Raw genomic sequence first — 14,095 nt, 5'->3', positions numbered from 1 at the left:
GATAAATGAGTTGTCTTCTGCATCAACTAAATCCAACAATATGATGATGACATTTCCTCGATTACCTATCAATGCATCCTCCATTTGACACAATTTCCATCCTGTCAGCATGACTGCTTCTGTGTTAATATGAAACTAACTCCATCTGCAGTGGCTGTGTCACTATAATGGGATAGTTTTATACTGATAATGTAATGTCAGTGCTCATCTGCAGCATATTAACTGGCAAGTAAAGATGCACTGGCTCTCATCTGAGTGTGTGCTGGCCAATCGTTCGTTCATACTTGGATGGCGTCGCCTTTGAAATCAGGCAGCCAGCTGGGAAGTCTGTAACCTTGCTGTCTTTGATAATGGACTGGCAATGTGTATCTGTGTTGCTGCTGCCAGGTCTTTGTGTTTGATGGAGATATCTACTACAAGCCCAGCGTGACAAGCAAATCCCTGCGTCTCACATCTAGTGACCAGGGGCAGAATGTGGTCAACGGGCTCTCTGATTGGACATATGAAGGTAGGACGTAGTGCATTTCCACACTCACACGAGCTGTCGACAGCAGTTATAACTAAAAGCAGGCTCCCACTTTGAAAAAAATTGTTTTTTGTTGTTTTTAAACAGAGGAGGTGCTTTTGACATATACTGCCCACTGGTGGTCAACGGATGGTGCACGGCTGGCATACCTCAGAATCAACAACTCTGCTACACCTGTGATGGAAATACCTCACTTCTTGGGTGGTCTCTACCCCTCCAATGTGCTCTTCCCCTATCCAAAGGTGAAAACTGTTGAGTTTTTAACTGTTGACTCAACTGAAGATGAGTCATGGTAGCAGGTCTGGACGGCTACATTGACGCTGTGCAATGCTTTTAGAGCAACGGCGATGTCAGGATGTTGACACTCACAGTGACAGTACTGCTCTTTACCAGATGTAATGCTTGTTTTAAAGCAACTTAGAATTATAAGAAAATCATTAGTTTCATAGGGATATCTAAAATTTTGCTAGTCATTAAACTGTTGTTTAGGCTGATAGTTTTTAAGATACAGACACTTCATATCCTTTGTCTTTTCACACACTTTTACTGAAATTTTAGCCGCAGGAGCTTTTCCTCAGGCACTAGGGACTTTTGGAGGGTCCATCCTGATTTTTGACCACAGGAACAGAGGCCGTTCATTTTCCAGGAAAATATTTAATGCAGTCTCACTCCAGTATGCGTAGTAGCTACATTTGTCACAGCACAAAACAGCGATATGATAATACAGGCCACAAAAAAAATTGTACACTTACTACACTTTCTGGGTTCCAAACAGAAAGATGTAGGTGGAGAGGCAGTTTGAACTTGAGTAAAAGTTTGAGTTTAGAAACAGAATCTCAAGTAAGTAAACATGGAAGGTCTTCTGAAGGGCAGACAGCATCACAAAGACAGAGAGGCAGTTAGGCGGGCTTCCTGGGAAGAGAGGAAGAATCAGCGAGGCGAAGGAACACAGTTAAGTGACTTTTCGAAACAGGATTATGATATGGCCAACTGGTGCAAACAATAACGAGCGGAAGGAAACCCTGGGAAGATAAGCTGCCAGGTATGATGAGGAGATGCGCTGCGGGTGTGACAGCTGCTCAGAGGAAGACTCCCCCAGAATGCAACACTTACAGGGAACCCACGAGATAGGGCCAGACCATAACATAGTTACCCTTATTTGCCTTTCTAAATATGAACACGTCGCCTTTTTATTCAATGAAACAGTCAACCATCCTCAAATGTGGGAAATTACTGCATTTTCAGTGGTAAAAAATGCTATATACTTACGTTTTTCATGACATGAAACTGTCACCAAGTGATATTGTGCAACTGTGAAGTGTTCAAGAAGGTTTATAAGGAGGTAGGATGGGGTGGAAGGTTGTGTTACACTGCTAACTACCACGGCAGAAAAATAATACGAGCCCCATCCCACCCAGTATTGACACCCGATAACTTTTTTCTTATGTATTTGATGTCATACACGGTTGCTTCGGATAAGGCATAAAAATGTCTAATGTTAACATCTTACATTTTTTCCCCCTTTATTGTTACACTGCTATGGTGGGGACTTGTGGACAAACATATCTGAACTTGTTAAATGGCCCCAGTCTGAAGGAAGTACCTTTGAGGGTGCTTTGTACTTTTGAGAGTGAATGATTATAAGTGACTGCAGCTGAACAACTCAACTCAACTCGACTCAACTTTATTTATAAAGCCCTTTAAAACAGCCGTGGCTGAAACAAAGTGCTGTACATGAATAACAGCACGAAGTATAAGGCATAAAACATGAGAACAATGTAAAAACAATAACAATATTAAAACAATAATAACAGAAACAGAATCTCATGCTGGGTTAAAAGCCAGGGAATAAAAATGGGTTTTAAGACGAATTTTAAAATGGACAGTGAAGGGGCTTGTCTGATGTGAAATGGGAGATCGTTCCACAGTTTAGTTTCCAAACCACGCCTCCTCTTTTCCGTGTTGTGTGTAATAGAGTCAGCCAGGCAAGCTTTACATAGCAGTGTGAGAAGAGACACAAAGTTTTCTAACTTCAGCAGACTACTTTTGCTAATCTTCACAGGACTTTAGACGTCAGTGGATTGGAGAAAACCCTGATCTGGATTAGCCTTCTACTGTAGCTCCTTGAAAAGGTCCCTGTTTAATGAAGCAGGAGGGATTTTTTTTTTTTTAAATGCAGCTTTTATTGTGTTGAGATTATTTTCTTATTTATAATATTGGTATTTTTACAACCAGGCAAAAAATCACCCATAATAACAAAGGGAAAAAAATGGTAAAGAGAAAGCCAATCCTATTACAGTATGTGTAATACTGTAGCAGTGTTTCTCCGAACTGCAAAAAATGGGAGTTTTACAGCATATATGTAGGTTTGAAAACTGTACAAAGATTATGTTTTTCCAAAGTTATTTTTATACGTTCATGGAGGTATCCATCTGCTTTGCTCTCAGGTCCCACAGACAGACATATGTACAGTCCATTAAAAAGCTAATCATACTCCAGAGAATACATATCGCTTTGATCAAACGTTGATCAGTTGGAAAGTTAGCTCAAGTCAGGATGGGCCAATATGATCTGCTTTCATGACAAATGGAGTGAACTGCTAAAAACAATAAGAAGCTAAGAAACACAGGTGTCCAATAACAGCCAGACTGGACAATTTTTATCATTTTATTTCAAAACTTAGTTCCACTCCATCACAAAGCAGATATTTGTCCACTGACTTCTATCTTTTCCACAGCAGAGAAAAGCCAACAGACCAACAACAGTGCTAGCACAACTATGAGCAGCCCACAGCTCAGATTGTTCCTCATTTTTTTCAGACTGCTCCCAAGGGGCAAATAAACGCTGCACCAAGTAGACACGTGTTTGCAAAACACCAACCAAAAGCGTACAGAAATCTATGTTCAGCCCTTTACTCTGTTACCTAGAGAGACACAGCGTTAAACTAGAAGCGTGGGTGGTCTGTGGCGTAGTGGGTTGAGCAGGCTCCCCATGTACAAGAGGCTATAGTCCTTGCTGCAGCTGGCAACTGGTTCGAGTCCCGCATCGACGGCCCTTTGCTGCGTGTTGTTCCCCCTCTTTCTGCCCCTGCTTCCTGTTTCTCTCCACTGTCCTGTCAAATAAAGGCAAAAAATAATAAAAAAAATAAAAATAGATGCGTGATTTAATTGACATTTAGTATCTATAATAACTCCTTGATTTAATTGAGTTACATCAACATTTGATTTGGTTTAGAATCAATATACATTATTAGAGGTTAAGACATTTTGCTTTTCATGGGTTGAGATTCCCGTCACGTCTGCTGGACATGTCTACTGTCTAGGGATACGTTGTGATCTCACAAGTTTCAACTGTGGATTGTGACACTACTACATTTTCGACGTGTGCAAAAATGTATGTATTACCCTTTCTCTGGTGAGAGTGGGCTGTTTGGAAATATTCTTAATATTCTGAGGCTGAAATTTGTCACTCCAAGTCATATACCCTTAATGTGGTAGATGCCTCTTTTTAAGCCATCACAGATGCCATAATTGTCTCATACGCCCAAAATCCAGATTTGCAAATCTTGGGGAGACTTAGCCAGGAAGAATCAAAGCTGTCATGGCAGCTGACAGCACTTCTGCAAGGAAATTAATTAAGATTCCGAGTTCTTGAAATAATAAATGAGAGAAGTTGTCTTTTTTTTTTTTTATTGATTTGCAAAAAATGATGAGAACACGTTTCAAATTTTTCACCATATTGATTGTTTTTGAGTGATCAAAAATTGAGAAAGTGACCACATCTCAGCCTAAACAGTCTTGTCGCTGCAGTGTCTGGAAAGATTTGCCAGAATATTCTCTTAACATTGTTTATTGGCTTGATCATTTTTTTTCCTTTACATGTCTTACAGGCTGGTTCTAGCGTTCCGTCAGTCAGTCTGTTTGTGGTGAATCTGTATGGTCCAGCTCACACTCTGGAGATGATGCCTCCCGACTCCCTCAGGGCCAGGTACATGTCTGTGAATTAAGAATGAATGTCTATGAATCCTGACACCACCTGTCAGAAATCATTTCTCTGTCCAAATATCTCTCCCTTTCACTGCTTCTTTTTTTTTTTCATTGCTTTCCCCGTGTATCATTTTCTGCATCACCTCTTCAGAGACAGCTACATCTCCATGGTGACTTGGATCAGCAGCACCCAGCTCGCAGTTCGCTGGCTGAATCGCGCCCAGAACCAATCAGTGCTCTGCGTGTGTGAGGCCACCACAGGGGCATGCTCAGAGGTGAGCAGTCTTCTCTTGTTCTGCAAAAGTAATCTGAATGGCTTCTGATGCAATATACAACTTTAATAGAAATTTGCTTCATTTACACAGTATTGGGAGTTCAATTGATTTCCTTAAGCTCTCAAATCTCCACTAGATGGATTAATACTTGAGGTCATTTGAAGCACGAGAAGACTGTTAAATGATTCACTGCAGTACTTTACTACTTCTACCTTTACTTGAAATCCTTGTAGATTTTAGTGTAGAATAAATTCTATTTTCAAATATTATCAAACTGAACTAATTCCATTGCTACATATGGCCACTTAAGATTTTGGTTTTAAATTGTGTAGATGTTTAACCGATATTTTTTCTGTATCGTGTTGAATCCATAGAAACACAAAATGACCATGGATATCATGCAAAACCGACGACAGGTTTGTATTGCTTGTATTTTAAGAGGTCTGTTACACCTGTTTATCACAACCATCTTTCTTTTGACTCAACGCTTTTTTTCCAACAGGATGTGCCACTGTTTACATTGGATGCCTCCATTTTTTATTTAATACTGCCTGCAAAACAAGGCGCTCGTGGAGAGTTTCACCATATTGCTGGTCTTACAGCTCAGGTCAGTTTTGTTTCAGTTACTTTTCTTCGCTCATAGCATCTTTAGATCATTTCTGGCAAATTAGTCGTTGACTTTGTTTTAGTTTTTCAGTTTTTATTCCACCAATAATTTATTCCACCTCTTTCATTGGCAAAGCAATTTGATTGCATTTATTTTCTGCTTAACTACACAAATAATTGCAAAAACCCAATATCATTTCTGTGCTAAATTTGTTCTTGGTACTCTGCCGTCAGCCTATTAAGAATCCACTTAATCTTAGTTTAACGGCTGTGTGCACCATTTTGAATATCTCGATAGATAAGTTCAAATGAACCAATTTTGTATGATCAGAATATTTTAACTATGTAAAGATTCATTCATTCAGTCATTTTCCGCATCTGCTTCATCCAAGTCAGGACACTATCTAAAGATATTTGACATAAAATATCAAAAGGTTTTCATAAAGGGAAATTTAATTTTTTTTAAATTAAAAAAAACATGTCAATAATGTTTCATGTGTTACATGGCTCTCCTCTTTTTGCATGCTAACAGACATACTGAAAGTGTTTTTTTTTTAATGGACTAAATCAAAAAGCCATCACTCATGTATGATTCTTCTAGCCCTTGTTTTAGGACAAAAAAAAAAAGATTAAAGATTTCCAAAATGGTCCAACGATTCCTTAAAGTACCCCTGTAGAAGTGTTTTAATTTTTTTTTTTTTTAATGTTCCTTGTGTGTTACAAGGCATACCGTGAGCGACATCAGCCATCAGTGTAATAGCTGAGAATTATTTCTGCTTTGAATCTGCAGAGCACCGCAGAAAGTCTCAGAAAATGAAGTCAGACAAACATCTTGTATGTTCTAATCTACATTGACTATCTAAAGGAACAAGTGGTAACCAATCCTGACTTCATGGGATTGTACAGTTAATTTGCTGTGAGGTTAAATGATAAGATAAGTAAAGATAAGTAAAATTCAAGGAGAGGTAAAAATACAAGCTAGGTGGAGAAGTTAGAAAGGCCTGGGAACTACTGGCCTTGGCTTTTCTCCTGCTGTGTGGTGTTAACCTTAGGAAATAGACTTGCAGATAGCCAGCCAAGCTAGTCGCTCTGAGCTAGCATAGATTGTTGAAAGTATAGAAAGTGAATAAATTACAATTATGATACTTCAACATGCATACAACCTTGTATAATACCCTCTGCTTTTTGAGAATTGCTCTCTGGTTCAACGATGTATGGTTAGATTTGGTTTATTTCCTTTTTTAATGAACTTTTATGAACATAGTATACAGTCATAACACATTGTATGTGTATGGCTGAATTACACCAGTGCTAGAACTGATCTTTGCTGAACAGACAGGGAGGTTGGTGCTGGTTTTAAAGGCATGAGTTTTTGTAGTGGCAAAAACTTCCATATGTACAATTTGGATGTTCAAAGATGAGTTGTTAGAGGACTGCCAGAGGGTAAAAAAGAAAGAAAAATCTTCCTACGCACGAATGCTGCCAGCCAGCTCGATTTAAACTCTTTCCAAAGGTTCCATCTTAGATTGAGGTCAGGACTTTCCATCTAGTTTAAAAGAATTCATGTTTTTCTTTTCAATTATTATTTTGTTCTGTTAGATTTGTGTACTTTCGATTGTGTGACAGAACGTGATAGAACCTCCACCTTGTTTTATTGTTGGTCGGGTATTCTCCTACTTATAGGCTTTATTTCATTGCCTGTATAAAGAAACTTATGCAATGCATTCCAAAAGAGCTCTTCTTTTATTTCCTCTGTCCCTAGATCTTTATTCCATAAAGGTAGTGCCTATCATTTGTATGACCCTTTAGGGCCTTTCCACATTGCTCCAGTTCAATTTTCTTGCATAGATTTTTTTTGCACAATCTGCACCGACCCTAACATTCATCTCACATTTAGAACCGAAGCATCTTCATAACATTATGAATAGTTGAAACAGTGCTTTCAAAATCTTTGATGGTTGCCTCATGGCCTTTAAAATTGTTATGTTTCTAGATAGTGACATTTTTTATCCTCTCATACACTTCTGTTACATTTGCCTATGAGAAACAAGATCAATGTGTGATCATGCATTGGTCAATTTGGGTCATAGGTCAACACTTTTCTTTTTTTGTTGTTGGATAAGTTGTTCATTAACTTCAACATTTAATTGAAATATTCTGACTATACAAATTAAGGTTAGTAACATTAGCCTCTGAAGATAATTTGAATTCAGGGATTCCATTTGATGGGGTTGCAATAGTCCGTACCAAACGGTTTATGCAGAATACGGCATTTCAAAAAATGCTTTTTTATGTTCTGTTTGATTCGGAATCCCGAGGAATAATGTCTGATTGTCTGAAGTTAATGTCAAACTTAGAATTTAATCCACACCTCTATGCCATTAGATGCATTGACCCACATCCAGAATTTAATCCACTGTGTCTCTCTATCAATCCCATTAAAGATTAACACAAGTAAACATAATTAGATAAAAAGATCAAAAATACTTTTTCTGAACTAGCCACTATTGCCTTGATTGAATTCAGCATCATCAAACTAGCTTAATTCCTGTTGCCATCTTCTGACAAACGCTTGCTGTATGGCTGCACTTATTTTTATTCTGTCTGTGTGACTGTATCTGCTTCGCTCTTTATCTCTGTTTCTGTCTGTAACGCAGCCTGCCATTCCCTCTGTTCCCCCTCGCTTCTTGACATCGGGGAGCTGGGACGTCACCTTGCTCTGCGCTTTAGACGACAAGGCTGGAATAATGTATGTGAGATCCACAGTGTGTGGAGCTCACTCGAATCACCCTTTATAAGCTCATCGGTTTTTTTTCTGTGCAAACGCAAGTTACAGTGAGGGTACAGTCATATAATAGGCATCATTAAAATGATAATCCACTGCTGTCAGTTGAGAGAAAAATCTAGATGTGTGAGCTGACAGAAAATTCCCTGATTCGGTGTGACTTTACAGTTGGTGATTGATACACAAGTGGTTTTAATTAAAATAAGAAGATAAGCCATTCTAACATGTTACATTGATCTTAGTTAACAAGCAAAGGGAAATAGCCTTGACTCAGACTTTAGCAGTCAATGCGGTGACTTGAAAGAGGAAAAAGGATTACTAAAACTTAAGCAGAGCAGATTATGGCTTAAACCTGTCTTTATCCTGTTGGGGCAAGAATCCCACTGACTGACAGAGGTGTGTGTATCACAAGCAAGAAAGGAAAGTCCATTGTTAATCTAGCCTGTCAGGTTTACTCTGCTTTTTGCCTTATAATAATTTTTCTTCTGCAAGTACTGCACTTGTTAATAAAGAAGTGGATAGTCAGCATGACTCACAAAGCGAGGCACACTGAAATGTCTGAATTCGCAATCACCAATGCTTCTTTACAAAAGAATTTGATACAAGTCTGACCTCGATAAAGTGCAAGTAATTAAGTATTGATGGGTTCTTGTCATGAATAATTGCTGTCAAGAATGTGGGGTGAAGTTGAGACATCCAAATGTTTGACGGTATTGAGATCTTCCCTTTCTGTGTCTGTGTCTCATCGTCAGCTATTTCCTGAGTACAGAAGAGTCCCGACAGAGCAGACACCTATACAGGTATGCCACCACCCTGTCAATACGACCTGATCTTATATAAGAAACTTTTTGGTAGCCAGAGGAGGTGTATTTTAGATGTTCATAATGCTGTCATTTCATGTTAAAACGAACATTTCAGATATTCATAAAGACCCATTTCAAATGCTCAAAACTTCACTCCCCCTATTAGAAGTGATATGGATAAATGTACCTATTACACGTTTTCTTTTGAGACTTTTTTTTTTCCTGTCATGTAACATGCTATGACTGATAACAATGCAGAGTTTTCAGCCGTGTTAACAGCTTAACATTTAGCAGAAAACACAAAGCATTGTACAGTGCAACAATGTTATTCTGCTGTATTCTTACCTGAGGATGGAGCTACAAAATGAATCAGGCAATAAAGCTATTACTAAACAGTAAGTAACAGTAACAGTCTGAGATGAGCTTAAAGGCAAATCGAGGCAAAGTTGACAAGATATTTAATGAATATTTCACTTGTGGTAGAATGTCAGGTGAAATGCTGTTAGGGTGCATAATCTGCAAACAACATGGGTGCAGCTGTGATCAGAAATATCTTGACATATGAATTCAGTTCTCTGGTTTAGTATTTGTGGCAGACAAATCAAAAGCTCAGACGCACAATCATGAAACACACTTTTGCTTTGCTTACTGTTAAGACCTCACTCACCTGTGATACAAACTTGTCTGTTTCCTCGTCAGCCTCACAGATTTCATATAATTCTATTAGCTCAGATCGCTTTGGGCTTGAGGAGACAGTTATCTTTTATGGAGGTAGGAAGATTAAACTTGGCTGGACATTAGTGCTGTATGAAATTTGTAAGCAGTCGAGTGGAGAGGGACATTTACAGACTCGGTCTAACAGAGCAATCTGTGTAATGACTTTTATGTCTAACCTTACTGAACTATATGCTTCTGAGAAGTCGACGGCAGAGTAGTTTTTCTCAAGATACTTTCATGAATGGGGTGGCAGTCATTTGACCTTTTCCTGAAGCAAAGCAAACCACTTTAGTCTGATCCATTTTTTTAAAAAGATTTTGTCAATAACCTTTATCTCTTCCTTCAAAGTGTGGACCTGAATGGAGTGTTTCAGCACCAGTGCATCTCCTGTAACCTCATTGATGGGTGTCACTTCTTCAAAGCCGTTTTCAGCCCTAATCAAACCCACTTCATCCTCTACTGTTTGGGTAAATCACACATGTACAAACTCGCTTTGAATGTCACAGCTTCTAACTGTTTTACAGTGTTGTCAATTAAACATTTCTGCAGGCCCAGGAATCCCTAAAGTGACCGTTCACAGTACAAAGGACCCCTCCAGTGAGTGTAACATCTGCATGTCTGACTCGTGGTGATAATATTGTGCAACCTCTCAGACTGTCTGCAGTTTTCCCCAACAACCTGCAGAGAGCAATAAATCCAAGCATACCAAATCATAGATTCATTGTCATGCATGTGAACACTGCCATCTATCTGCCGCTAACAGTTAGAGCAATCAGCACAGAGCTCAGGAGAATTTTATGAAGAACCATACAATGTAATGTCTGTGTTGACGTTTACAAGAAAATTGTAACACAGTGGTATGTCATCTCTTCTAGGATATGTCATTTTGGAGGATAACAGTCCCCTGTCTAAAGCTCTAGAGGACAAAAGGCTCCCAGAGACTCTGTTCAGGACACTCCCAGCAGACAACTATGGTACAACACACAAACAAAAGGCTATTTTATGTTCATTTTTTTTATTTATTTTTTAATCTGTAATTGTTTGGATGTTACTTTGTTAAGTGGTATTCTGAGATGTGTCTTTGTGACAGTGTCTTTGTCAAGTTACTAGATGATATTAGCTGAGTATCTGAGGAGCAGAGATGGGCAGAGAACCCCAGTTAGTCAACAAATGTGTAAGAAAATCATTGTGATTTTTAAAAAATAATGTTCCACGAGGAAAGACTGGAAGCGGGTTGTATATTTCTTTCTCTACACTGTATGATATAATTAAATATTTAAGGATTCTGGAGGAATGCCCGTGCGTAAAGGGCAAAAGCGCAAGTCAAAGTTGGACACCTGTGATCTTTGATCCCCCCGACACTGTTGTCAATGATTCATTCATTCAAGTCATTCATCAACAGCCAATAAAATCATATGGACAAGGATTACTTGCCCATGCAATCCCTTGCCATGAGAAATAATCCTTTGTGATGCACTACAAAACTGGGTTAATACTACTATTATTGGGCAGAAACAGGCCTTAATCTTATCCAGATGTGGTGTCAACGTCTGTGGGCTCAGAGTCATCTGGGATGGACTATCACATTGTGTAAACGTGTATTGTGGTTAGATGAATCGGTATTCCAGATCTTTTTTGGATTAAATGGACGCCGCATGCTTTGGACCAAAGAGGAAAAGGACCATTGAGACTGTTATCAGCCACCAGTCCAAAATCCATGATTTATTATAATATGGGGCTGTGTCAGTTGTTACTGCAGAGAAGTACTTTCTGATATTAGAGCAATATATTCTGCCTTGATGACGACATGTTTTCAGGAAAGGTCGTGTTATGCATTTTTCAAAAACCCCAAGCAAAACCGCATTCTTCCCACATTACTAACTCGTAGCTGTGGAAAGGAGGTACAGGAGCTTAACTGGCTTGTCTGCAGTCCTAACCCGTCCCCTTTAGAGAATGAATGTGAAATGTGTGATACGACAGCAGCAATCCCATACAGTTGCATATCTTAAGCAGCATTTGTAGGATAATGGTACCAAATAAATCCTCAATGCCAGAACGTCTTTTAAGTTGTAAGAAGTAATGCCAATATTACAAAGCTTCTTTCTCAACTTTTCTTGAATTTGTTGCAGGGCTGAAATCCCAGTGCGGATTAACAAATTAAATTAAGTTGACGAAACAAAACAAGAAATATCTTGGGTTCATACTGTCTGCAATGAAATAAAAGTCCAATTAAATGTTAGAATTACTGTCTTTTTCCCGCAGTTTTCTATATTTTTCCAAATGTCTCTGTTGTAGAAGTCCTAACATCTATGGACAATTGCTCAAGCCCTATTTACTTTCCTTAGATCTTCACCTGAAACTATCTCTACCGCAGGGCTATGAGTCGAACCTCCACCCACTCCTCATCATTGCGTGAGTGCCATTGAAAAGACATGTTCAATCATGTAAAGGACAGCTTTTAAAGTCTCCTGATTTTCATCCTATGATCTATAGCATATTCTTTAGTCCTCCCAGCTTTACGCCAATCACCATTCTTGTTTATCCTGTTTATCTTGATGCTCAGGGAAGGTATCCCTGGCAAGCAATCTGTGACAGAGGAATTTGCCCTCGACTGGCCTCAGGTCCTCTGCAGCACGTACAACGTGGCCTTGGCCTGGGTGGATGGCAGGAGCGGGGTCGGGCGTGGACAGAAAACCACCACTGTGGATCCACGGAAGCTTGGCTCGCAGAGGGTCAAAGATTATCTTGGAGTTGCAGAGTCAGTGCAGTTATACAGCAACATAGTACAATATACCTGAAATGTGAGGATAAAGGCTGTTAACCAAAAGACTAAAGGACTTGTGTGATATTTCCAATTCCAACAGGGTGCTGATGGGACTGCCTTACATTGATGATCGCCGGATGGCCCTCTATGGAAAGGTTAAAGCATTTTTAGATGTGGAAAGTCAATTCACTTGAAATCATCAAAGCTCTAGCACCCTTTAAAAATGTCTTTTACTTCTCATTACAGGCATTTGGCGGTTATTTAACACTCAAAATGTTAGCTTCAACAGATAAGCTCTTTCAGTGCACGGCTGCTGTGGCACCAATAACTGACTTCAGGCTTTATAGTGAGTTAAGATCATGCCATGAACTGTTCACATTTCAAGTGTACTCAAACTTAGATGTGGCTGAGAATTCAGAGCTAAATTTTCCACTGTTTTTTCAGGTGCTGCCTTTTCAGAAAGATATCTTGGCCTTCCAGCAAAGGAGGAACATACTTATTCGGTGAGACTTAAAAGCAAATGCTCTCAGTTCAACAATTTAACTTTTTTTTTTTTTCAATTTAGCAATTTAACTCTGCAATGAATTTGGTTTTCATTAAGGGTAGGATGTTTAAGCGAGACGTTGATTGAAATTTACAGCTGCTTTGGAGGCTATAGCATGCAGAGCTGTCGGTCTGTATTGGGAGGTATATATCATATCTTTTCCATTTACACTGATCAGTCATAACTTGATGACTTGGAGTAGGCCCTTCTAATGCTGGCTGCAAAAATTGCTTGTACCTGTCAGGGCATGGACATAGAACATTTGACGGTGTTCTGGAAAATCTGATACTGGGGTGCTGGTGGTAGATTCGTCTTTTGGGCCCTGTTAGTTGTAGGATAGAGTCTTTGTGAATTGGGCTTGCTTCCCACAGATAACAGCTTACCTGCTTGAGGAGGCTGCTGCTGTGAGTGAGTGATATTGCCAGGGGAAAGTGACTGGTCTGCAGAATGTTTAGGTAAATTACTTTTATCATAAAATCCATGTGAATGCCAAGATGCAGGTTATTCCAGCAGAACATCACGCTTTAACAGCATGAGCAGTGTTAGTCATTTTTACCAGTCAGTAGTTTTAATATTATGACTGATTGTTATATATTAAGGAAAGGTGCACACTTTGAGACATCTCAAAGAGTGGTGTATTCAAGAGGAGCTTTAGAGTGTATCTTAATCTACCTTCACTTATACACCAATCTGCCACAGTGTTAAAACAACTGACAGTTTAATTGAGCAACATTGTTGTTGTAACATCTTGTTACTGTGCAATATTCTGCTAGGAAACATGAAGTCCTTGCATTCCTGTGGATGCTACACTGATATATCAGCAGTCAATCTGCACATTGTTAAAGAGTAAGCACACCCTTTGATGGGTGAAGCACTTACCAACAGCAGGGGCCTCCCTCAGCAGAACAATACGCCTTGCCTCATTACAAGAGCTGCACAAGAAAGACTCTGAAGGAATCCCGAATCCCCCCAGTTCTCAATTCACGAACCATCCAGATCAATGTCGCATCTGCCTGGGTCCAGACACCACAGGACACCCAGACACCCTGTGCCCATGTTGTGATGAGTTAGAGATGTTTTGGCTCTATG

At 39.3% G+C, this 14,095-nt stretch overlaps 1 protein-coding gene across 2 annotated transcripts in view; it reads left to right on the top strand.

The window, feature by feature from the left end:
- LOC142389938 (inactive dipeptidyl peptidase 10) overlaps positions 1-14,095 on the top strand; it is a 33,507-nt gene that overhangs the window by 17,095 nt on the left and 2,317 nt on the right. Inside the window, exons 8-23 of one of the 2 annotated variants that reach the window (XM_075475193.1) lie at positions 388-508; positions 614-768; positions 4,416-4,513; positions 4,664-4,787; positions 5,162-5,203; positions 5,290-5,394; positions 8,051-8,142; positions 8,931-8,978; positions 10,047-10,165; positions 10,248-10,295; positions 10,574-10,672; positions 12,044-12,110; positions 12,262-12,456; positions 12,563-12,617; positions 12,709-12,808; positions 12,907-12,965. In XM_075475193.1, the coding sequence (XP_075331308.1) occupies positions 388-508; positions 614-768; positions 4,416-4,513; positions 4,664-4,787; positions 5,162-5,203; positions 5,290-5,394; positions 8,051-8,142; positions 8,931-8,978; positions 10,047-10,165; positions 10,248-10,295; positions 10,574-10,672; positions 12,044-12,110; positions 12,262-12,456; positions 12,563-12,617; positions 12,709-12,808; positions 12,907-12,965 (1,527 nt within the window). The remainder of the gene's footprint in view (positions 1-387; positions 509-613; positions 769-4,415; positions 4,514-4,663; positions 4,788-5,161; positions 5,204-5,289; positions 5,395-8,050; positions 8,143-8,930; positions 8,979-10,046; positions 10,166-10,247; positions 10,296-10,573; positions 10,673-12,043; positions 12,111-12,261; positions 12,457-12,562; positions 12,618-12,708; positions 12,809-12,906; positions 12,966-14,095) is intronic. The other variant, XM_075475192.1, reaches the window with a different exon arrangement.

Source organism: Odontesthes bonariensis, chromosome 10 (assembly GCF_027942865.1).
Source record: "Odontesthes bonariensis isolate fOdoBon6 chromosome 10, fOdoBon6.hap1, whole genome shotgun sequence".
Classification (NCBI taxonomy): Eukaryota; Metazoa; Chordata; class Actinopteri; order Atheriniformes; family Atherinopsidae; genus Odontesthes; species Odontesthes bonariensis.
Note: the sequence above shows the minus strand (reverse complement) of the source record. Positions and strands in the feature narration are given on the sequence as shown.